The sequence below is a fragment of the Rutilus rutilus genome (assembly GCF_951802725.1).
Source record: "Rutilus rutilus genome assembly, chromosome: 2".
Taxonomy (NCBI): domain Eukaryota; kingdom Metazoa; phylum Chordata; class Actinopteri; order Cypriniformes; family Leuciscidae; genus Rutilus; species Rutilus rutilus.
The window spans coordinates 60,220,212-60,246,707 of NC_140210.1; the positions used below are offsets into that span (position 1 = coordinate 60,220,212).

Sequence of the window (26,496 nt, forward strand, 5' to 3'; positions counted from 1 at the left end):
CTCCAAAACCGAACCTTCACTTAACTTGTTATATTGTTTGTGTTCTGGCCATGTTCCGGACATGTTCCTCTAACAATATGGTTCGTTATACTAACTGTCCTAAGGACTATGAATTGATCCTACCAGGATGAACTGATTCCAACCACAAGGAGGGTAAATATGCACTTTTTGCTTTCCATTCATGATGTATTAAAAACAAATAAATTAGCGTTGGGTACTAACACTTGACTGCATGCTTGTTCATTGAGTTCTTACTAACACCAACACTTGCATATATTGTGAATTCTAAAATGACTGATGATTTTTGTCTGTTATAGTTTTATCTGAGGCACTGTCCAAACCAAATCCTGATACAACTGCTGAACTGCAAGCATCACCAGTTGATGGTAAAAACACTGTAATCAAGTTCATGTAGTCAAATGTTGAGTTAATTTTGGTTACATAAAAATAATAATTGGTATATTTACGTTCATGTAGCTCCAGCCTCTCCAGGCCTGAAGAGGAAAACCCCTGTGCCCCTTCCGGCAGAGCTGACATTCCTTGTAAAGCAGACAACAGCAGAGATGCCTGAGTCAACTCTAGGTATGTTTCCATTTTAGTGTAGGACTGATACTCAATTACACATCATTTTCACAAACACAACCAAAATTTGTTCGTCACATCATGACGCTAATAGCCTGTACAAATGCAAAACATAAAGACTGCACTTCTTTTTAGGACCCCGGACAAGTGCTGCTGGCACCTCTGCACGCAAAGCGCTTGCCTTTGAGGATAGTGGCGAAGATGGTAAGAATGAACAGCATGTAGACAACCCTTCCATTTTGTGAACTCCCGACACTAAGATGTTTTAACTCTGCTTTAATCATTTTGTTTTTCACACTGCAATCTATAATAATAATTAGTTGCATTACATTCTTTTTGCCCTATCCATTTTTCTTTTTAAACCCTAGTTCCCTCAGCTCAGCCACCCATTCCTGTTCCTGTTCTCTTGCCTGGGCATGACCACGACATGAGTAACTGGAGCTGTTCTCAACACCAGAAGCTGTGGATGAGGATAGAGCTTCAGGATCTCGGGCTGTGGCCTGGGTCTCGCTCAGTGCGTAACCCAGGGAACACAATTTCACTGTGGCGTCTTCCTCCACAACCTGAGCTTGTCGATACGGTGACTGCGCTCCCATCTCCCAACTTCTTCCAGCTCCACCCATTTTTCATCTGGAAGCCCGAGAGTCACATCATGGTCAGGTTGAGGAACAATTACCTCCACCCATGTCTGCATGGATGTCCTCATCCACAGGTGGTCTCTGCAGGTGTGGGCAGGCCCCGAGTGATTGTTGGCACCAGTGGCCAGTATTACATCTTGTCCTCACGTCTCTGCTGCAAGGCCTGTCGGAGGAACTGGTTTGCTGACAATCCACGATGGCGTGAGAAGCTGCCTAAGCGGTTTACCAACCTTCTGCCCGCATTCCTGACCTACAAGAAGGCCATCTGCAAGACTGTGATGGATGAGCTGAGGCGCACTGGCAAGTCACCAACCGATATGGCAAACCAGGTGAATGAGCTCATGCACCTCAAGTATGAGCGAGCTCACCTGGCATACCTGCATGCCATAGAAAGCATCAGGGATGCTGAGGCCGGCATGCATGGACAGAGGACCACTGGGCAGTTTCTGAGGAAGGAGAACACGCCACGTGCTTTCGGGCATTATAACGACCAAGATGGGTGGTATGGAGTCTCCGTGATCTCTATCTCCGACTGCTGTAGGCTATCGTACAGTATGACCGGTACGGTTCCCTAAACTCGTGGCCACGAGAAATAGATGTCGTTCTCTCAAAATATGAAGTCGTGGCCACGAGAAAAATATATCGTTACCTCAACATATGATCTGGAGGCCACGACATAATGATGTCGTTACCTCAACAAAATGATCTCGTGGCCACACGATATTATCACGTTCCCACGAGTATATATGTTGTGGCCACGACCAAACCAAGTGAACCGCACATGTCCCCTCCCGGTCACCGTACTGGCCCCTCCTTGGCCTCCCTAGTCAAATTAGGATTTTCATTTTAGGGGGGCTCAGCCCCCAATGAGGGTATGATTTAAAAAAAAAGTTACACTTTAGTTTAGGGTCTAATGCTCACTATTAAGTTTCATTAACATGCATATGGCAGGGTTTTATAATCACTGAGGTCCTGAATGTGAGGTAGGCTAGCTCGGGGTCTCTTCTCTAATCTACATATGTGCATTTTAAGGTGTTTTGAAGGCCACACAAAAAAAAGGATAACAACAGCTTTAAAACCATGTCAATGGGTAGTCTGTCAGTGTAAACAACTGAAACGTTGATTTATGAATCATTTTCTTAATTTACTGAAAGCTACTAACTTTATTAAATTCATTCACAATATGTAGGCTACACATTCATCATTGATCTTACGCCTAATACAGGGCTTTATCATTAAAGACGTCCTAAATTTTAGGTTGTTAGGGGGTTCCCCTTTTTTTTCTCTCTGATATGTGCATTTTAAGACGTTTGAAGGCCTAAAAAAGGATAATAAATAGCTTTAAAACCATGTCAGTGGGCAGTAGATTATTTTTCACTACCTGCTCTCTCCTCATCTTCATCACCCTTTCTTTTTCTCTCAGTCTCCTCATCTTGCCCTGTCTCTTCCCCTCCTAAACCTGAGCTTTTTTAATTTACTGAAGGCTTCAAATTGTATAGGGATAATACTCAATATGTACACATTGATTATAAATATTGTGCCTAACATAATGAAAACAGCTAATGTGTCTTGTTGTCTCCTCACAATGACAGTAAACTAACTATTACATTCTATGAGTCACGTTACATTTTCAGTTCCCCTTTTGGCGCTCAAAATATAAAAACAAATCATAATAAATGAATTGATTGACATTGACATGTCTACAGGGGCACGGGCCTCCCTAGGCCCCCATGTAGAGCCGCCACTGACACATGCTGTTTTTAACATCTCTCTTTTTAGAGTGAGTGGTCAAAATCATGTCTGACCAAAATCCAAATGTCCCCCGATCTTAATGTCCTCCGATAATGATCCTAACTTACTCATGCTGTTCACTTTTCATAGAATCAACATAGATTAAATAAGAAAATAACATTCTATTATTATATTCTATTACATTATATTATTTAAACATACAAATGAAAAGTTTTAAGTTATATTCAATAAATATAAGTGCAGTGATACAATGGAAAACTTTAAATTACCTTGATTTGCAGCCAGAAAATCTGAAGAGGGTCTTGATGCTTCTGATTCTGCATGAAACACAATGCTTGGTTAAAAACAATGTTAACCCTTGTGTGTTGTTCAAAAACCTATAACACCTGTGATGTTCCCGGGCAAAATTGACCGGCCTATAAAAAATAGCTTAGAAATCACTTGTTATGCTTTATTATCACCCAATATTGGATTCAATCTTTTTTTTCCTTTTTACATTTAAGATATTATGATGGCCGTACCTTCAGGCCGGTAAACAGTGAGCCTCTGGGATAAAGAAGAGATCAAAGTAAAGCAGATTTATTTGTCTTATACATCAGAGTTCACACATAATTTTACTTCCAAAGTACTTCCAGGAATACTTGCAAACATTTAAAGGACTGCCACAGTGCAGTGCTTCACTGTATTGATATATACATGCTATTAACCTTGTATTGCTGCCTTATTGGTGCTGTAGGCTGCTTTACATCCTGCTCCTGTTTTTTAAAATACAATAGTACATCATTAATTATTTAGCAAAATGCTGTGATAGCTAAACTTTGTTATTCAACTTACCCCGAGCAGAGAGTGATAAAGAGGGATGGGAGGATGCTCTTGGGGATGCTTTTGCAAATTGAGCAAATAACAATTAACAAAATGTAATATTAAAATATTTGCACATACTTTTTTTAGCTTTACAAAAATCCTTTTTTGAGGCAAATTTGTGGGGCTTTGGTGGTTGAGGGAACTGATTATTGTCAGCATCATCAGACTCCTCAAAATCAATTTCATTAAATTTAGGATTTCGTCTGGGAATAAAAGCAAGCATGAAGTAATTAGAGGCTAAATTGTAGTGTTGCGGTTCCATATATCTCAAACAATAAATCTTACTTTCTCTTTCTTTGATTTGTTTCAATGCCAGAATGTCACATGTCTGTCCTGTCTTGTTTTGCACTTGGGTGTTGGTTATGTTAAGTCAGGTGCTCATGTTCATTGTTAGCCCCGCCCGTCTTGTTAGCTAGTTTGGTTAATTTGCCCCACCTGTTGTGTTCGTTACCCTCCTTTGTTTGCTCCCCTATTTAGTCTCCTTGTGTCTGTAGTCTTGTGTGGTTACGTTGTCTATGTTTGGTGTTCTGTTTCCAGTCCCAGTTCTGTTTCAGAGTTTCTTGTATTTTTCCCCCTCGTGGGTATTTTTGTTATTGTGTTTTTTATTAAAGTTCTTCTTGTTTTGGCTGCAATTGAGTCCTCGGTTTTGTTTGTATCTAACGTGACAGAACGTAACCACCACCTTGAGGACTCAGCAGCATGGAGACTCACGGGCTCGTTTCGTGGGAGAGTGAGTCTTTCAGAGGAACCCGTCTCGCTAAATTCAGGGGAATTCGTGGAGGACACAGGGGAGGAGATGCTAGAAGGGAGCACCAACAGTACTCTCCAGTTTGGTCGTTTCGTGACCAAGGACCGACGAGGTTCAGCCCCGAGTGTTTTTCATCGCCGGTTCCTAGGGTTCCAACGCCGGTGACTCCAACGCCGATGATCCCAGGGACTCCGAGACGCAGGAGGAGAAGAAGGACGGGTCACGTCACACCTACCCAGCCAGAGACGGTTCATGCCACGTCTGCCCAGTCAGAGACGGTTCAGGTCAGTTCTGCTCAGTCAGAGACGGTTCAAGTCACGTCTGCCCAGCCAGAGACGCTTCACGTCACGTCTGCCCAGTCAGAGACTGTTCACGTCGCGTCTGCCGGGCCTGTGTCTTCGGACAAGATGGCCGACGCGGAGCTGGTGTTCCCTGAGGAGATGGCCACTGGAACATTGTTGGATTATTTTTCAATGCTACGGAAGATCCTAGAAACACCCAGGAATGTTCACGTCACATCTGCTGAGCCTATGTTTCTGGACAAGATGGCCGCCGCCGAGCCTGTGTCTTCAGATAAGATGGCCGCCGTCGAGCTTGTGTCTGAACTTGAACCGGTGGTGTCTGTTCCTGAGTCGGAGCTGGGGGTGCCAGTTCCAGTGCCCGAGCCGGTGGTATCAGTTCCAGGACTCGAGCCGGTGGGGCCAGTTCCAGTGCCCGAGCCGGTGGCGTCTGGGACATTGTCAGATTACTTCGAGCGTCTGGCCAGAATCCTGGAGAGACCTTTTGGACCCACAGTGTCTGTTCCTGAGCCGGAGCCAGTGTCTGTTCCTGAGCCGGAGCCAGTGTCTGTTCCTGAGCCGGAGCCAGTGTCTGTTCCTGAGCCGGAGCCGGTGTCTGTTCCTGAGCCGGAGCCGGTGTCTGTTCCTGAGGCGGTGGCGTCTGTTCCTGAGCCCTCAGTGACCGCGACACTGGCCATTATGGCCACAGCCATGTGGTGTGTGTGGGCTACACACACACTTGAGCCGGTGGTGTCTGTCCCAGAGCCGGAGCCAGTGTCTGTCCCAGAGCCGGAGCCAGTGTCTGTCCCAGAGCCGGAGCCAGTGTCTGTCCCAGAGCCGGAGCCAGTGTCTGTCCCTGAGCCGGAGCCAGTGTCTGTCCCAGAGCCGGAGCCAGTGTCTGTCCCAGAGCCGGAGCCAGTGTCTGTCCCAGAGCCGGAGCCAGTGTCTGTCCCAGAGCCGGAGCCAGTGTCTGTCCCAGAGCCGGAGCCAGTGTCTGTCCCAGAGCCGGAGCCAGTGTCTGTCCCAGAGCCGGAGCCAGTGTCTGTCCCAGAGCCGGAGCCAGTGTCTGTCCCAGAGCCGGAGCCAGTGTCTGTCCCAGAGCCGGAGCCAGTGTCTGTCCCAGAGCCGGAGCCAGTGTCTGTCCCTGAGCCGGAGCCAGTGTCTGTCCCTGAGCCGGAGCCAGTGTCTGTCCCTGAGCCGGAGCCAGTGTCTGTCCCTGAGCCGGAGCCAGTGTCTGTCCCTGAGCCGGAGCCAGTGTCTGTCCCTGAGCCGGAGCCAGTGTCTGTCCCTGAGCCGGAGCCAGTGTCTGTCCCTGAGCCGGAGCCAGTGTCTGTCCCTGAGCCGGAGCCAGTGTCTGTCCCTGAGCCGGAGCCAGTGTCTGTCCCTGAGCCGGAGCCAGTGTCTGTCCCTGAGCCGGAGCCAGTGTCTGTCCCTGAGCCGGAGCCAGTGTCTGTCCCTGAGCCGGAGCCAGTGTCTGTCCCTGAGCCGGAGCCAGTGTCTGTCCCTGAGCCGGAGCCAGTGTCTGTCCCTGAGCCGGAGCCAGTGTCTGTCCCTGAGCCGGAGCCAGTGTCTGTCCCTGAGCCGGAGCCAGTGTCTGTCCCTGAGCCGGAGCCAGTGTCTGTCCCTGAGCCGGAGCCAGTGTCTGTCCCTGAGCCGGAGCCAGTGTCTGTCCCTGAGTCGGAGCCTGTGTCTGTTCCTGAGCCCTCAGTGACCGCGACACTGGCCATTATGGCCACAGCCATGTGGTGTGTGTGGGCTACGCACACACTTGGACCGGTGGTGTCTGTCCCAGAGCCGGAGCCAGTGTCTGTCCCAGAGCCGGAGCCAGTGTCTGTCCCAGAGCCGGAGCCAGTGTCTGTCCCAGAGCCGGAGCCAGTGTCTGTCCCAGAGCCGGAGCCAGTGTCTGTCCCAGAGCCGGAGGTTCCAGATCTAGTGCCTGAGTTGGTGCCGCCCTGGCCCTCCCATGGACAGTTTGTTCCTCCCGTCTCGCCCTGGTCTGTCCCTCCCGTCCCGCCCTGGTCTGTCCCCCCCGTCCCGCCCTGGTCTGTCCCCCCCGTCCCGCCCTGGTCTGTCCCCCCCGTCCCGCCCTGGTCTGTCCCCCCCGTTCTAGTGGAGTGTCTGGAAGCCACTCCTTAAGGAGGGGGTTATGTCACATGTCTGTCCTGTCTTGTTTTGCACTTGGGTGTTGGTTATGTTAAGTCAGGTGCTCATGTTCATTGTTAGCCCCGCCCGTCTTGTTAGCTAGTTTGGTTAATTTGCCCCACCTGTTGTGTTCGTTACCCTCCTTTGTTTGCTCCCCTATTTAGTCTCCTTGTGTCTGTAGTCTTGTGTGGTTACGTTGTCTATGTTTGGTGTTCTGTTTCCAGTCCCAGTTCTGTTTCAGAGTTTCTTGTATTTTTCCCCCTCGTGGGTATTTTTGTTATTGTGTTTTTTATTAAAGTTCTTCTTGTTTTGGCTGCAATTGAGTCCTCGGTTTTGTTTGTATCTAACGTGACACAGAACCCTTTTCAGCCTGAATCAGGCATTCATGGGCCTTCTCATATGTATCTGACATTATTTTATTTTTATTAATTGCTTTACATTTGCAAAGTATACATTTATTATTTGAAATAAATTTAAAACACTCACTTTTCTTTTTTAGTAGATCAAATGGGTGTATCTGCCATGTGTCAGTGTTTGGCTTTTCATGAAACATCACTGCCTTCTTTAACCTCTCTTGGCTCTTGTATGGAGGCCAATAACATCCCTCCTTGGTGCACCAGTTTTCTGGGATGACCGCTAAACTGTCCTCTTCATTAGGAAAACTGACTACAGCATACATTGAACTGTGATTAAAAAAAGTGCAATGGGTCAATCAATTTCACAAAATATTTCACCAACTCAATTTCAACATAATATAATAGGGCTGGGCGATATGGCTGAAAACTGTATCACGATATAAGTGTTTCATATCGATAATTATTGATATTTTTTATGACCTATTTAAAATAAGGACCAGGAGAAAAATATATTACATTTAAACATTTTTATTTTAAACTAAAACGATTAGTTCACCTCAAAATGAAAATTTCCTAATCATTTATTCACCCCAATGCCAAGATATCCATGTCTTTCTTTCTTCAGTTGAAAAGAAATGAAGTTTTTTGAGGAAACAATAGCAATAACAAATTAGTCGAAGTCCATTATGTGGAGAAAAAATACTTCATATTGACAAAAAAGCAGGAACATATAAGGCGCACATATCATGACGCGGCAACAGCACGTGTGATTACCCCTGTAACGGGACTTAGGACATCATTTAGATATAAAATGTATGACAAATAAGGGCGTGGTTAACTTTGATTGACAGCTTGATTGACAGCTGATAACGAGCATATGTTGTGCCGAGTGGAATTCCTGAAATTTGACGTCTCAGCCATGATCTGACACAACACATCATACCACCTCTGTATCATTTCTGAACATTGAAATTCAACATTGAACCATACCCCCCAAAACCGTTCTTCAGAAACGATACAACGACATGCGCAACCAAACTGTTACATGATTGGCTGGTAGCGTGTCACTCCCTACGTTGCTAGGTTACCAGAGAGTGAGTGCCTTTGTTCATGCAACCAAAACTTGCTTCGCAACCTCTGGTTTCTTCCGACGAAGAAAAAAATTTTTTTTGCGTTTTATCGAACGCATTTTTTATTGATATTTATTACATGTCTATCGCGATACATATTGTTATCATTTTATCGCTCAGCTCTATCTTAAAAAATACAAACCTTTTTACAGATAATTGTAGGAGTTATACTTTATTTGTAGTAGTTAAACTTTTTACAGAGCTTTTTTTTTTTTTACAGGTGCCACATCCTACAAATGGAGTAATGGCAGACCAGCAAAGTCCTCTTTGCATGGAAGAAGCACAAACTTGCGTAGCACATTTGTGGCTTGGGTGAAAAGGAGTTCATCCTTCAGTCCAGAGAGAAGGAAAATGTCTAGCTGTGATGATGGCAGGGGATAGACAAAAAGATCGGTCTTGTTCCTGAATGTGGTGTACACAATGAAAGTTTCTCCATGTTCCTCGACCACCAGGTTTTGCACTACGACAACATCCTTGTTTGTCAGATGGACACAGTTATTCCCAGTGCACGTCTGCACAGAGAAGTGACTGAACTGCATTTTTGCATATTGTGCTTTCACATTTAGACCATTTGGGACTGGGCCTTTGTCATGTGGTTTTTGCAGAGTTTTCTCTGGATCTGACTGCATTGTTCGCATAGCCTCTCTTTCTGACAGTCTTCTTACGACTTGTTCTAAAGGCTTGTTTGGTTTTCTTATCATTCTTTTAATTTGGCCAAGGAAATTCTCAAAGGGAAAGCAAGAAATGTTGTCAAGTACACCAAATGCATGTACGTCGTGAATCAAATGAGTTAAGCAATGCATGTTGTAAGTGATGGTTTCTTTCCCATACAAGCAGCTGCAGTGGTTCACAAACAAAACCAGGAGGTTTCCAGCATAGTCTGCACACAAGGATGGACTGAGAAAGATGGTCATAGCCACTGCAAGCAGCATGAAGTGTTCATACATTGCCTTAGGAATGTTTGTACAAGAGAATTCTGTAGCCTTCCAGCGGTCTGACTCGAATAGTCATCTTGGTTTTCTGTTCATTTCTGATGGAGCATGAGGCCGTAGCTCTGTCAGTTGTGCAGAAACGCTTCTGACAAACGTTGGGCCTAAACGAGTCTTCAGTGGCCCTTTCTGCCATAGAGAGATTATTTTGCGTGTAACCCCCAAACATACAAGGTGCATGTAGTCGAGAGGAAACGATGTCACCAAACCAATGGACAGTGGCTCTAAAGGTGTTTTCCCACTGTAGTGTGAGTCCTCAGAAAAAGACTCAAAATGGTCATGGTTGGACCTCAGACAGGCTGTTGTTTCTGGGAAGGTCATACGGTTATTATAGTAAACTCCCTTTTGACTGCATTTGTCACATCCATAGTGACCATCGTGACCTTTAGAATTTCTGATGAAGGCCCTTGCTGGTGCGTCGCAAACAATGGCAGAGATCTGGACTTTAATATTGCTGTCTTCACAAAAGAAACCTTCCTCATTTCCTCAACAAAGTCTTGTAAGTAATCAAGACTGGCTGGTTTCTTTCCCCCAAAAAAACATCCCAATGACAAATGGTAACTTGTTTGTCTGGACCCTGTCTTTGTAGTTTTCTACTAGGCCTAAAATAGGCCAGAATTGAGAGTTTGAGCTCTTGTATAGAGGAAGGCCATCTATATTGACCTGCAGGGACACGGACTCGGACCACACTTGATGATTTAATGTCGTGAGTTGAGACAACAGACCATGTTCAATTCCAGCATGAAGATAAGTCCCCCCAGAGACTTCTTTGATTTCCACCAGTCCGTGAATCTTTAGGAAGGCCTAATTCAGGTAGTTTGGCACACAGAATCCTGAGTAGTTCAGTCAATGATGAATGTGGAATTTGTTTTCTGACTGCCCAATCAGAAAGCAATGCTCTGATATCATCCTCCTCCTCCTCCTCATCTATGCTTTCATCATTGCTCTCCTCTGTGTTCTCAGCAAAGCTCTCACTAGCTCTTCCCTCACTGCTGCTTAGTGTGTAATCATCCACTCTATTGTTGGAAGAGCCACTTGCTCAAAATTGCTTATGATACAACAGTCAAGTCTCTCAGTTTTTTCATCTGTTTCTATAGATGCCAATTTCAGATTTTGTAAGTCTTGCTCAACTCCTCTTTGAATTTTTCTTCGTTTACTCCAGTAACTGGACATGTTACATGGAGATAAACTTCTGAATAAATCTGTAAAGTAAATCAAATGATAGCATCATCAACAATACTGGGATGCTATCTTTCCTCTCTGCATATAAGGTGATTGCTATATTCTAGGATTCATTTTGAATCTTGAAGTGCGTTTTATTACTATTAGTAAAAAAAAAAAAAAAATTGTTTTTTTGTGATAGACAGCATGTGCTGACTGGAGGCGCCGGATCTCTTTTGATTCCTGCCTAAATAAGGTGAGTTAATTTTAATTCTTAATGGTTTAATAATTGTGATACTAAACTAATCTGTTTGAATTTTAATCCTGAATAATGGATTGGTTGCAGTTTTTGCACGATAGTAGCCGTTCAGTGGCATCGAGTGATTGTATTTTAAATGTATGAATTTGTTCCACTCCAGGACTAATATTGAATTTAAAGTTTGCTTCATTAATGTTAAATATAAGTGAATTTGTCCTTTATCAACTCCTTCACTATCTTTATTGTTATTGTGTTTTCTTTAATTATAATGAACTATAAATTAAGCATTCATTTTAAAGTAAGGGGAAATCTATCCCCTATATCTATATCTATATCTATATATCAGGGCTGGACATTAAGGCTTGTCCGGGACAAGTGGATTTTTTTGTAGGACAAGTGGAAGAGAAAATGACTCGTCCCACTGGACAAGTTAAATTTCAAACAAAATAAAATGGCATGTTACTTCACGTTATGTGACACTCATGACGTCTATTTTAAGGATTTAATTTGACAGATTTGAAACCAACACATTTTTTCCCCACAATCCGTTGAATATTCAACTATTAAAAACTAGCCGCGTTCGTCAAGCGCATCATCTTACCCTTCACAGCGCGTCATTTCTCCCTAAACCTAAACTTACCGTCAGAGTAGTCTCCTGAGTGGGAATGGCAAGTCCAAACTTTGCGTAGACCTGCTTGGCATTGAGAAAAGGCTAACATCGGCGCTTGTCTTCTTGTGACAAACATGTGGAGAAGCAAGACCAAGATCTGCTGTATGTCATCCATTGTAGTTTACTATGTTCTTCTTCGCGCGAAAATGACGTCGATCGAAACCCCACGCCTATCAAGTAATGGTACTGTTGTCAGTGGAAACGCTATCGAGATCGTGGTTAGACCGACCCGTAGCATACTGTACTGGACGGTACTGCTCAGTGGAAACCAGCCATTACACTATCACACTAAACTGTGTTTGAGTGTGTTGAATGTTGTAAGTTAGTTTGTTGGCTGTATGAGAATAGCAGTAAGCTAGATCAACATTAAAATAACATGTAGATCGTATTCTAACATTTCATCACGTTGAACTAAATAACATTGTTTAGTATATAAGCTATTCAATTAAAGCCCATGTTGCAGGTTTTTTTCCTAATGTGAATACATCTATAAGCTAACACTGTTCTCTCGCCCTGTTCTCCTCACACCACAACTCACCGTTGTTCTGTCTAACCCTGGCCTGTCCTGCTCACTTGGCTTCATATCTTGATATCATCATATATATCAATTATATATATCATACGAGTAAACATTTAGGCTACAATTCCCCCAGCTTTCCGAGCTGTCATTGCGATCCATTGCTTTCCTATTGTTTACTTTGACCGCTCTCCCTCATGTTACGTCACTTCCGGTTTGGCGGTTTTCAAATGCGGAAGTAAAATCGTACTCACAAAAACGACTCCAGAAGCCTAAATAGCGTTTTATAAGTATATGTTTATATTTAAATCTGGTTCCTACAATATTTTTCTATACATGGGCTCACTGGGTCCTCTAACCTGCAACATGACCTTTAATTTATTTAGAATATTTCCAGGCTTCAGTCAGCGCTGCTGTGGCAGCTGAAGCAGCAAGAGAGGGTCAGGAAGAGATGTAGAGAGTGTAGAGAGAGATGTAGGAGAGGAGGAGGAGGACTGCTGTGGGAGAGCCAGCTAGGGCTGAAGCAACAGGTGAGATTAACAGCAAACACAGAGACCTCTAGAAGCAGGGCAGGTCAGAAAAGTAGATTTTGATTTCATTTTGTTTCTTTTTCTTTGATTGCTCTGTTTTTTAGGAATGTTTTGTGGACAATGCAGACACCCAGATATACAGAGATATATTTAACCCTTTTGTTGTGACTGCGTAAGCCGGTGAGTTGCGAGGCCCATTTTCCCCCGTCTCTCACAGGTTATTCTGCCCTGGACGTGCCATCAGTGGAGGAGGAAACAGAGGAAAGGAAGCGCGGAAGCTGTTGAAATTGTGTTTTCATAGCTTTTGATTTTGAATTCTGTGAAGTTTGAGTCATTGATAATGTTTTTTTTTCTCTCCCTCATTTTTCTTACTTTTAGTGGTCAGATTTAACAGGGTTCCCGCGGGGTCTTAAAAAGTCTTAAATTCTGAACTTTAAATTTAAGGCCTTAAAACGTCTTAAAAACAGCCAGATTTTCATCCGCGGTCTTAAATTTCATTTAGTCAGGTCTTAAAGAAGATTTTACCCTCGTTCATTTCCAGAAACGCTGGCCGCAGAAAGTTATTACAAAGTAGCAAAAAAGTATCGAAGTCGCTCGCCAAGAGGCAGTTCACATATCGCGTCTTTTTCGCGCTCAACTTCATTCAAATGTAGGCGCGCGGTAAGCGGTAAGTGCGCTTATAATTGAAGCGACGCGCTCGTTTTTTTCCAGGCGCAGTGACATGAAGAAAGACATGAAGGATGCGGGTGCACCCAAACACTACGGGTGTGTTTCTCTTCTCCGTAAATAAATCTTGTAACAGAGCTACAGCAAGCGTTTTTCGGCGGTGGAAATCCATTAGCCACTAAAACTGGTTTGTCATTGTGGAGAGCGCAGGGCATGGTTGCATAGCAACGACAGACGCCACGGGAAATCGGACCGAATTTTACTATTAATAATAAAAGATGAGCTAAACTGTATTGTAAATGTCAGTAAATCATTTTTTATAAAAAGAATGAGTCAAAAAAGATAAATTAAAGTCTGAAATATGTGAGGTTTATCTTTTTATAAAAACCTTTTTTGTCAACTTTATTTGAACTTGTACATGTTAGTATATCACATGTTGCAAGACACTTTTAAAATCTGGCTATCATTTTTAATCGTATTATTTTAATGTTTATGTTTTAATGTTACGGTTTTACTGCACACCTTCCAGCCAATCAGAATCGACTATTTAAACAGCCCATGGTATAAACATATATATTATTTGGAGTAGAAACACATGGCGGGATTATTATTATTTTTAATTAAAATTGTATCTCCTGTAGTGACCAGGGGCCCGTTCTTCGTACGTCGCTAACTCACTTAGCTGGATTTGATTGTTGGCGATTTGGCATGATCTTGGATTGTTTGGTTCTTCGACGCTCATCCTAGACTTGCTGTCATAGCAACAGGTGTGCAATCTTAAACCTGCTCGGGAGCAGGCTTATTTCATGTTAACAGGATTAGACTGTGCATGGCTTTATAAGCGGAGCTGATACGTGAAGTCCAGCGCAGCGCGATTTCTGAGATATATTTTTTTTCTCGTGACTCGTGAGATTGTCGTTTACATTATTAATTTGTTGGAAACGCACATTTATTTTCGACTTATACCATGGGCTGTTTAAATAGTCGATTGTGATTGGCTGGAAGGTGTGCAGTAAAACCGTTTAATGCACAGGTAGTTCCAGTCAGTTTGATTACAGTTCGAAATTAATCCGCTACATTGGTAACCATAGTAACACAGATACACTTGCAAGCAGAGTGAGAGACGCATATGAAAACGTTTAGGTAGGCTAAATGGATGATTTTTTGAATTTCGTTTAATTTGTATCAGTGTTGCCTGTCATTCATAAATAATTGTAATAAATCCATTAAAGAATCATTAAGTTAGCTATATGCTTAAGCAATGAGGGGACTGTAGCTGCTAGACTTTAAAGAAGAGATCGACGCACACAGGTAACTCGCGCACGCATCTCTCTCTCTCTCTCTCTCTGTTCCTTCTCCTTCAGTTCTCTGTCTCTCTCTTTTAATAATGAATTTAAATAAATGTGAATTCATTCAAATAAAAGCAATCCGATGGCTCTACTTTATTTAAAGCGGACGGAGTGCAAGAACTGACGAGCCTTAACTTAAGAAATAACCGTCATTTTTACACGTCTGTTAAAAAATTACACTGTAAACATCAGTTACAGCTTTAACATATTTTTAACTTGGCAAATAACCAAGGTATAAGCGGGATAATCCACGGCTAGCCATGCATTAAAGAATTTTAATGCACTTCGTAGAGGCCTCCGCTTCGCGTCGGGTGGTTCTTCGCCTCTACGTCGTGCATTAAAATCCTTTAATGCATGGCTAGCCGTGGATTATCCCTTACTTGTCGGAGTCGGGCTTTAACTACAGCACAAACTATTTGCATTGCCCTAAGATTATTTGCGAGTGGCTCTTTCCTTTACACTATTGGAGATGCGGAGAACTTGATGGAAAGTGCTGTCTGTCGTGTCATTCGGAGTTTACCTGGCGCTTTTAGGTTTAAAAAACAGTTTTAGTTGGGTTTTTTTTGGTGGCATTTCCAAGCCACTGAAGACCCAACGTTGTAAAGCAGTTTATTTTTTTGGGGCTATCATAATTTTTTTATGAAGATCATGCAATCATGATCATGCAGATTACAGTATATGTCGCTCAGGATTCACTAACGTGATTGGTACCATAGACTGACTGCCATCAAGGCCTCAATGAAGGGGATTATTTGAACAGAAAGGGGGTTCACAATGTAAATGTGCAGCCCAGTTACTATTGTGATTCTTAATATTCCAGATTAGTGATATTATATCAAATAAAATAAAAAGGCAGTTGACTAAAATCTTCCATATCACAAATGTGAAAGCAAAATGGCCAGGATCTGTGCATGACTTAAGCATTTTCAGAGATTCACATTTATGCACATTATTTGAAAGTGGTAAGAAAAGTTCCACAATTAAATATCAAGATCACTGTATTACACACACTTATGCTGATCCTAACAGAACTGCATTTCTTCATAGGTGATTATGACATGTTCCTGCAGACAGGTGTTTTATGACCCCATTCCCTGACCCAAACCAGTTACAATGCAGCTCCATTACAAGGGCACACAATGAAATGAACTTTGGCTCTGAAAACTCTTGAGGGTTGCACACCTGACAGGGCCTGTGACATTGTTGCATGTGCCATATTACACAACATTGCCAAAACAAAACACTTTTCTTTAAATGTTTAATAAAAGACAAATATGCTTAGTTCTTTGAGTTTTATTTCAATTGTTCTTTGTAAAGAAAAGCCAGTGGTCAAGTGCCTCCAACAAGAGATATTAGACACATGCCTCATGCAACAAATAAAAAGGAGACGTTGTCTCTACACTGCCCACCTGTAGGCATATGTGTCCTCTGTCTGTGCAGACTCTTCTGTAGGCCTTTCTGTAGATGTGGAATCCTTAAACTTATATTGCAGCCATAAAGCATACAAGTATAAATGAAGTAAAGTTATTTATGCACTTGCAGGTAGGCTAGTTCCTCCATATGACAGTTATCTGAGAGGGTTTATTCACTGTCCAGTGCAATGGAAACAAATGGACATTACAAAGTCTTATACTTTCTTTCCTTTGGAAAGTTAGAAAATGTCCACTTACTGCACATATTTCAGCTCCACTTTCTTGGGAACAGATACAAGTGTTGGTGTATTGTGTAAAAGTGCACAAAAGAGGAAAACACAATGTCATTACAATGACCTACACTCGGGAAAAATGTGATCAATAACTCATGGCAAAATATTTTTACATTAACATAAGTTTATCAGTTTTCACTTTCACAAGTCAAAGCAATTCATCATTACTCAAGATTTAACAGTTGAAATTACTATACGGCCTTAATTTAATGCAGCAAAAATTATTTTACAGTGTAGGAGAGTAAGAGCTTTTCTTTTTTCTCAGCCTTTTTCTTGGTTGCTTTTATAAACAGAACACCATTTATTTAACAGTGCCTTTTATAAAAGAGACTATAATATAACTAAAAATTACCATTATGTAGAATATTTTTGTACTTCACTTTTATTTGTTCCCATGTTCTAGTGTGGTGACTCTGACATTACAATGAACAAAGTAATTATGCAATTATTAAAATACAAAAATATAGGCTAATAAGTGATAAAACATCTAGCATGGCCACTTCTAACGGATTTAAATTGTCTGCTACTCTTTGCCAGCCCTCTCTCCTGGCTTTTGCAGACTTTGAGGTGTTCCCTGGCGTTTTGATTAAACATTAAAATTCCGAATAAACTTCGACTATTAGTTCTTGCTGTGCTGAGGAGAAACACTGAGCGCACTCTTTGGCCACGCCCACGCTGAGCAGCCAATAGCAGCGTTGCTGATCAATGTTTCTACTATCGATACATATCCCCTTTTAACCAGCGCATGAACGCGCAATTATCTCAGATGACTCAATCCAGCTATACTAATCATATCCGGCAAGTGTGTTCGAAGAACCGAGTTAGCCAGATCATGATTCGCACGATGATATCATCTTGGATGTCTCATTTGATCTCGGATGTAATAAGCAACGTACGAAGAACGGGCCCCAGGACTCCATAAGTAATATGTGACTCCTTTTGCATCTTTTTGGTCTCCGAATTCAACAATATTGCTTCAGAAGACATCGGATTAAACCACTACTGAAGTACAGCCTTGAAGGAGCCAGACCCCTGCAACAGTGGAAAAAATATTGGTTGAATAATCGGTTATCGGCATGTACCGCCAAACCTGGATATATCCACTAATAAGTCCACTATCGGTCGATCTCTAATAAATACCTTTAATGGATGCTAAAAAAGATAACTTACCCTAGTTGAAATAAAGGATGGATAGAAGAATCACAGTGGAGGATGATGCAAAATCTTTAAAAAAAGGAAATAATAAAAGAAATATACAGTATTACATTTCAGCAGTACAATCCAAATGTTGAATGATGCTAATTAATCAAATATGAATATCTAGAATAAATATAAAGTGAAACTAAGAATGTGCAAAAGATAACTTACAAGAAAAAAAAAACATTTTCAGCAAAGGAAGACAATTGTAAAATCTGAAATTGTGTTACAGGATCATATGGATTTGTATTTATTTATTGACTAGACAGCAAAATATTATGGTAACACGAGAAAATGCAGGAATTATGTCCATGTTTCTCATCTTTGCAGATCTTTTTCAATCAGTCACAAAATGTTAAACTGGTAAAGGCAAAGGTTGACCTAATATGAGCCATGCAATTAGCCAAATGCTGTTAGAGAACATGCGGCCCAGAGCAGTCAGCAAGAAGAGAAAGGCAAAGGTCGACCTAACAAGCATGTTGGAGTCATATGCAGAACTACAGAAGAAACAATATGAGGACTTCATGCCGGCTGAGCGAGTTCGTCAGCATCAGGAGAAAGAGTCTCTGGACAGCTGGATGTGGAGGAGCGCCGCTACCGAGCTCAGAGAGAGGAACGCCAGGAATATAATAGGATGTTCATGACAGTGCTTAACAGAGTGTTGGACACTTCTGCACCCCCACAGTTACAGCCAGATCCTTTACCTCATGTTTACTCAGCTCAACAACACAACACACACACACACCTGCATCGTCATACTCCACATTCACTCTTGTTCAGAAGTGCCCTACACACACACACCAGAGACAGCACGTCTCCATCCTATCAGGAGTTAGAGGTTTCAGAATAGGCCAGAAAGCAGCTTAGTTCAGGTCTTCAGAAGAGAATACTTTAGTCTGATGTTGTCTGTGTTTAAGGTGCTTTCACATAAGCAGAGTACGCCCAACAATACATAGGCTATGCTTTCTTCTGTAATTGTTTAATGGTGTTCATGTTTTTTCATCAAAAGTTAGAATCTGGAGCACTTTTTGTTGACCTTACATTGTTGTTCAGATATTACTATAACTTATTAACACTTTTACTCTTCATATGGAGCAGTGCTTTTATCAGAACATGTCTAGAAGTGTTTAATAATCGGCTCTCCTACTGTGCCTTTATTCTGAGTTCAGATCTATTCTTGAGCTGCTTATTGTACTTTCAGTAAAAGTTCTTGACACGTTTCTTGTCTCCCTTCTTTTTTATTGACAGATTAACTTATAATGTGAACAAGTTGTTGTCATACAAAACAGCAACATGAGTTGTGAAATACACAAACACTTACACTGATATGTTAAAGCAATAGTACATTTCTCTAGTCTAGCTCACATATAGAGTATCCAGTAGTGATTGTACAGATCTTCCAGCTCTGTTTAAAACATATTTCACACAATAACCTTAATTACATCAATGGAATATACAATTAAATGAATAGAATGAATGACATAGAAATGAATAGAAAATGAAACAATGTTTGAATTATGAACTAAATGATGACAGATAAAGGAAAGTTCATGCTTAATTCACTAAATCATGTTTTGTTTTAATCATTTTTGAGTTGTTTCTTGTTTCAGTGTTCAGTTATCTTATCAAAAGATGGAAAGCACAATTAAACACTTGAGAAATAAGAGCATAGGACATCTCTAATGGAGTTGGCAGTGTTGTTTGACTGAAGGTCATTGAATTAATGGACTCATTTACTCCATCATTGTCTTCATCATTGTCTTCATCATTGTCTTCATCATAGTCCTCATCATAGTCCTCATTGTGAATGTCACAGTAATTGTGAAGCACACGACACACACAGTGATGGTAGTGTTGATATGTTTGATGTCACAGTCGTACCTTTTCATCTCCCCTTGAGACGGCCCAAAGCTCTCTCGATGGTCATGCGTGCCTTGCTTAGCCTGTGGCTGAAGACAGCCTGTGCCGGTGTTGTTCCTCTGTGTTCTGCGTATGGTTTCATTACCCATGTGAGAAGAGGATACGCAGCATCCCCTAATAACACTATAGGCACATCAACATCATTAAATCTGTCTGTGCAGTTAGGGAACAGTGTACCATTGTGGCCCCTCTGGTGAAGCGATGAATGTCCAAACACCCCGGCATCGTGAAGCTTGCCTGGCCAGCCTACGTTAATGTCCCAGAAGCTCATTCGATGGTCGACCACACCTTGTAGAACGACTGAATAAAAGCCTTTACGGTTATAATAGTGTGTAGGGCTGTCGGCTGGACATAAAATGTTGGGCCGGGGGCGGGGGGAGCAATCGAACTCGGGTTCGGAACAGGCAATCGAGCCAAGTGTGAAAGCGCCCTTATATATTCTACATGAGCGCACACTGGACTGTCCTGTTTAACACACGAGGGCCGTATAATCGACTATGAACAAAACGATTTAATGTAAAACACTTTTCAGATGATCATTTTTTTCCATTCCTGGAGAGACTTGATGTGACTGATGTCTGAAGGATCAAATTCACTGACACTAAAGCTTTTACCTGGAGAAACAAGACCGCTTCTCATTCCTCTCATATAGACTTTTAGCTGAACATGCCCCGCCTGAGCAACTGGGGTTTAAACCCGGCAAGTGTTTCTGCTGCTTAGACCTGTCAAATAACAGATATAAGATTAAAATAATATCAGATTTGTCTTATTTCACATAAACACACACACAAAAAAAAAGATGAAAAATTAACTTCAGTAATAAATGTACTTTTGTTATGGTTTAATGTTCAGTGATTTCGTCCAAAAAATACAGAATTTTGGCGCAATTTTTTTCTCTATATAGTGTTGATATGGCAACTAGTAAATACTCTTAGTTTCGTCTTGCTGGCATGTGTGGAAGTATTTAAACCAAGTGTGTGACAGCCCGCGTTAGTGTGTATCCCGCTCACTCCTACTAAACACTCAGTCCAGTTATTACTGTAACAAACACTGTTTTAAAGTGTTTAATGTTGGTAGAGACACTTGCATTAAGGCAAATTATAAAATGGTATTTTTCCCCCTCAGTTTTCTCCCAGGGATGACTAATAATAAAGTATTATGTTTGAATACTGTTTTAACGCAACATTACATATGCAAACAGGTGTATATAGTTACTCAAAATAATCTGCATAGTTAAGGCGACAGAAAATGTTGAACGGGCATGTTTTCTGATCAGGCACTGAATAGAGTGACACATCAGAGGTCCTTCAGCCAAGTATAGGTCTCTGCAGAACAACAAGAAGGCGTTTCCCAATTATTGGGCGTTTTCAAACCGGCCTAGGCATTTTCCAACCATCCAATCAAAACCGTACGGAAGCCCTTTCAGAAACGGAAATGCGTTATTATTTTTTCTAATTTTTTCTTGATTTTTACTATTATGTCGATATCGCGACAACATTTATGTCAAAATAAAATATGTGTATAAAATACAGGTTACAGTACCTATTTTCTTAAAAAAAAAAAAAAGAAAAGTGTTACATTAATCTACTGAGAGATCTTCAATATGGAACTCTTTCATAAACCAAATTTCCCGTTCTTATGTTATAAGATACAGATATTGTATATAATAGCCTGTGAGTGTGTATTATATTTTATAATATTCTCTCCTACCTGTATGCAATTTTTCTCTAAATGTAAACCTTAAAAGCTAAAAGTATTAAAAATTACTTTATTACTCAACTATTTATAATTACATTAGTTTTATTTTCGTTTTGTGTGTGTTAACAACACAACATAAATCAAGTTGTAACGGTGATTAACAAGGAAAATGAATAGCAATTTCCAATAAAGTTACCAAATCCTACTGTAAAGCAATGGTGAAAATGATTGTATTGGTCTTTCTCACCTGTATTTTTCAAAATATGATATTTATATGTAATGACTGATATTTAAGTGATATTTGTAGCTTACATTAAATGATATATAAAGTAAAACGTATTGACCTTTAAATTAAGGTAAAATGTGTTAACTTAAAATAATGACTCTGAAAACTTTAAACATTAGCATCACTTTATTGACCGTATAGATACTGTAAACAATATGATGAAAAACTATATTGATAAATGCAGCATTCTAGTGGTGGAAATTTTGATTCTTTCCAGAGACTCGTTCATTTTCAGTTCGTTCACCAAAATGATTCGTTCATTGATTCGTTCAGTGATAATTTCTTCATATTACATATATACTGCAGCAGGTGGCGAAAAAGAGTGTATTTTATGCTATGTTTTAACGAACGTATTTACTTGTAAAAAAAAAAAAAAAAGAGGTGATTTGGCTTTGTTAAAATGTGTGCCTTATAACATAAGTCTTAATAAGTGGTTCAGATGACCAAACCAAGGTTTTCTTGCATAATTAACATTTTAATTGTTTAGTCAGACATACACATTCATAAATCTGGGATTATATTAAGCGTTGATGTTCTGGATGTTGAATATGAATATAAACAATTATATGTGCACACCTATAACTGCGCTTTGAATGAGATTGAATCACATGCTAAATGACCGGTCTACCACTCTCATTCACAAATGAAAGTAGGCCTACCAGTTAGTTCAATTCGTTCATGAACGAGATCTCTCTCTCTCGTTCAGACTCAAAACAGAGCGATCTCAGTCAGTGATAGACATATTCGTTCAGTAGATCCAACCAAATACATGCCCCTTCACAGCCCGAACTGAAATGCTATTTGCTGACGTTACGCAAATGAGACCTAACCAATACTGTCATATTTTTTTGGTTTGTTTTAGTTTTTAGAGAAGTGCATATGAAATGAATAAAACGTAATGAATTCATTTTTGATAATACAAAATGAACACAAGTAGTCAAGTAAATTGTTCAAAGTGCAAAATACCACAAAACTAAGACTAAAACACACAAACAAAATATAAGAAAAGCAGGTAACGAGAAGTGTAAATTTAAATCAAGTAAACAGTCAAGTGCGCCCCCTTAGCTCAAACCAAGTAAAAAATGACGGTGTTAATTTGTCTTTGTTATATTTAACCATTAGCTTGCGTTATTAACCTGTTTTCATTACAATGGTAAAGTGTAAATTTCTTTCTTTGATGCAAACATGCTAATACACAAACCTAGCTCTATCGGTTCGCCTGCTCCGCCATCATTATCGTTCAAACAACTGGTTATTTTCGTTCATGAACGACATGTACCAGTTCGTTCAACTCGTTCACAAACGATATCTCTCTCTCGTTCAGACTCAAAACCAACTCGGTCACAGTCAGTGAAGGGCGTATTCGTTCACTACATCCAACAAATCACATGCCCCGTCACATCTCATACTCGAAGGCTATTGGCTCGAGGTTCATTCTTTGACAGGTTGAAAACACTGGTTCACTGAGCTGCGCATGCGCTGCTAATAGCGCCGCGCTGCTGTGGAGGGAGGGATTTCACATTTCAGTGAACGAGAAATATGAGTCAATGGATTACGTGAACGAGAACGATTCGTTCACCTAAAGGATTCGTTCAAAAAGAACGATTCGTTCACGAACGTAACATCACTACAGCATTCTCTACTTAATGAATAAAATAAAATAAGCAATAAATGTGGCAAGTTCAAACATGAGGAACACATTGCATGAAACATTAGATGCTTCCTCCAGCCTCATAGAAACAGTTGTCTCCGCAGTATCCTTGGAAGTCATCAGAGCCAAAGAACCCCTGCATCACACCTCTTTGCCCTCTTCCTCTGTAGCCTTCACCACAGTCTTTGTATGTAGTCTCACAATGGAGACATCTGGATAGACTGTATGGAACCCTGTACAGGTTTCTGAAACTTGTGAAATTTCTGAAAATTTCTGAAAGCAGTGGGTGGAAACTGCAAAGATGCCTTTTTATAGCAGCTCTATTTATGTAGGTCTGTGGAAACTGACAGCAGTGAAAATGCTTGGCCTTTTGGCCACAGCCAAGGCCACAGCTGTATATAACATAATCTAAAGCAAAATTGTGAATAGCCATGTTAGTAGACGTATAAAAATGTTTAATACACATTTATAAGATATGCATATACACTTACCTCCATATTCAGTTGCTCTTATTTTATGCCCAGCTATATGGGCCACTATTTGATGATACTGTCTGGGCTTACATATTTGAGATGTGCAGAAGGGGCATGTGAATAGGGTTAGTATCTGCAAGGTAGCGCTGTGGTTGAGGCTCTTGTCCTCTCCACTGAATTGTGATGTGCTGAATAGACAACAAATTCATCCATTTTAATTTAAAAAAAGTTTCCTCCTCTGTACATAATCATTTTACATTTTAACATTCATCCATTATGTTAGTCTATAGGTTTGACTACACATGTGAGGTATTAATGCCTGCACTGATATAATGAAGAGTGTTGAACATTGACTAGTGAGCTGATCTCACTGCTAAAAAGGTCAAATCATGTTTCTGTTTAAATCTAGTGGTCTGCAGAGGTTTTTGTTAGGGTTATGTTTAGGGGTACATAATGGGTTATGAGATATTGAGCGTCAGCGTCAGTTCTGGCAGGCCAGGTAGTCAAGACGCTGCTAATGCTGTTTGCTAAGAACACTGTCCCGTCAGCTGATCTGCTCCAGCTGAGCTGCATTAGCTGGGTAACTCCCCTCGCTGCTCAATGGCCAAAGCTCAAACAAGGCGCCCTATTTAAAGCACATTCAGTTTGCTCATACATGCTTGCTGCTCGCTTCTGCTGCCCGCCACCTCCCCAGCTCCTCCTTATGCATAACGTGGCATTTGCTTTATGTCATGTTGCTTGCTCTGTTCACAGGGGGGATATTTTAGCTCTCACAGTCCTAAACTGTGTGAGCGTTCCCTAATGCTGCTGCTGCTGTCCTCTGACTCTCTGCTATTTCATGGTGCTCATGAAAGGTCAGAGGACTCCCTGAACAGAGCCATACCGCCAAATTTCAATTCAGGAACATCAACTTGTTTGCAATCTATTCAATGAATATTCTTTATTTTTATTGTCCGTGTGTTCTTGACTTAATGGACCTGACAGAAATAATATAAATAAAATTTATATTATAAAATATAATAAAATTAAATTTGCAGTTAGATTAATGTGCACAACACTTTCCTTAAAATGTATTTATAGTTATTTTTTGTACATATTAGTACCTATACCCCCGGTTTCACAAACAATTTTAAAGCCTAGTCCTAGACTAAAATGTAAGTCTGAGCTGTTCCAACTGAAATAAACTTGCACTGACTGATCTTAAAATATATCAGTGCCTTTGTTTTGTCTCAAACAACACCCGTAATGTTTTTTTTTCTAAGCATGTTTATGAAAATGATTTAAATGTCCTAATTGAACTATGGACTAATCCTGGTTTAGGCTAAACCCTGTCTGTGAAACCGGGCCATAATGTCCTGGGGACATAGGCTAAATGGCACCTATTCGTTGTTTTCTAGTCTGACAAGCTAACTATTTTTTTTATATATTAGAATACGCCGACAGGAAAAATTAAGCAAACTACCACTAACTACCTGGATGCCAGCCGAACTTAACCCCGCCCACAAAAATTTTAGGACGGGAAGTTCGGTCTGGGCTGCGTTCAGCCCCGACAAAACGTTGCACAACGTTTTTTAAATGGAAACGGTGATGCGTTGAACACACTGTTCTGATGACGCAAGAGTTGCAACTATAGCAGCTGAGAAGGCCATTCTTTGTGTTCTTTGTGAAGAATTTTCGGAGCCTGATGAAGTCGGTATAAATATGTGTTTAATACTACAAAATATGCCCGATGTTACAGTTACTGCACTTGCCGCCCAGAACAAAAGAGAACAAGAGAGAACATCCCAATCGAGTGAAGGGATTGCTGAAACTGAAATGGAAGCACACATCTTACCTAATTCAGACTAAAACACATCTATTTAGCCTCACATACTGACTTTATTTGTAGTTCATACTGTTTTAATACCCTGTATTTTCTTTCTCATTTTTAGGAAAAACACTTAATTACCATTGTTTATTTCTATACCAAATGTCATACACTTGCAATGAAGCTAAAAATATAAACAACTACATCATGATGTTGATATCCTATATTTTTACAATAAAACTTTCGACAAACATGTCTTCTAATATCCTCAGTTGTTGCGTATACCGAGCTGTATCGAACACATTTGTAAATTACTTTCCTTGAACCCATTGTGCGAGTTCACTTTAATACCGCGTGCTTTATATACATGTTGCTGCTGATTGGACTGCAGTTCTGACACACCCACCAAACAATAGAAAACGTATCTCAAACCATAGATATCATAAGGCTTGTTCGACTTGAACCGGCGCTGCACAGACCGATCGGTGAATGACATCAAAGTACCGCGAGAGCGAATAGAAAGTAGACGGCACCTATATGCTTTTGAATTGCTCTCGCGGTACTTTGATGTCATAAACCGATCGGTCTGTGCAGCGCCGGTTCAAGTCGAACAAGCCTATATAAAAACGCTAGGTGTCTCGTGCGCACTGCTGGCCAATGGAGGTCGACGTCAGCACATGGCGGCCATCATGCCACAGGGTGCTCGCTCACTCGTTTAATGGTGCATGGACTTTTAAATAACCATAACTTGCTCAATTTTCTACCGATTTTCAAACGGTTTGGTTTGTTATAAATGTCAGAGATGTAGTTATGACACTGCATACATACACTGCATACATATGAATAATTATAACATACATGTTCAAGCATTAGGGATTATAGCCACGTTAATAATGTTTGTAAGAAACCAAACCGTTTGTAAATCCGTCAAGATTTCAGCGAGATAAGAGGATTTGTGTGCGTGCTGATCATTCACTTTACATTAAGCCTGCCTGTGACAAGATGGCCGAACGGTGATGCCGGAAGTGACTGCGCCATAAGACATCTAGCGTTTATATATGATATCTATGTCTCAAACCCCGTTGCAAACCGGTGCACGCCGTTTCCAGGAAACATGACGTTCAACCC

The 26,496-nt window shown here is 41.0% G+C and overlaps 1 protein-coding gene across 6 annotated transcripts; it reads left to right on the forward strand.

The window, feature by feature from the left end:
• Positions 1 to 92: 92 nt before the first annotated feature.
• LOC311286270 (uncharacterized protein) lies at positions 93 to 17,350 on the forward strand. Of its 6 annotated transcripts, none has more exons than XR_014626516.1 (7): positions 93 to 386; positions 529 to 582; positions 718 to 786; positions 951 to 1,781; positions 8,711 to 10,750; positions 10,843 to 10,896; positions 17,320 to 17,350. XR_014626516.1 is itself a non-coding variant. In XM_084402410.1 (5 exons), exons 2-5 carry the CDS (start codon positions 564 to 566, stop codon positions 8,869 to 8,871), a joined length of 1,080 nt encoding a protein of 359 aa, XP_084258536.1. In that variant the 5' UTR covers positions 93 to 386; positions 529 to 563; the 3' UTR covers positions 8,872 to 12,318. The 6 variants fall into 6 exon arrangements, 2 of the variants coding, with proteins under 2 accessions (XP_084258536.1, XP_084258537.1); XR_014626518.1 differs by lacking the exon at positions 17,320 to 17,350 and adding exons at positions 12,484 to 12,616; positions 12,721 to 13,735 and having other exon boundaries at positions 8,711 to 10,896; XR_014626519.1 differs by lacking the exon at positions 17,320 to 17,350 and adding an exon at positions 12,484 to 13,735.
• Positions 17,351 to 26,496: the final 9,146 nt, after the last annotated feature.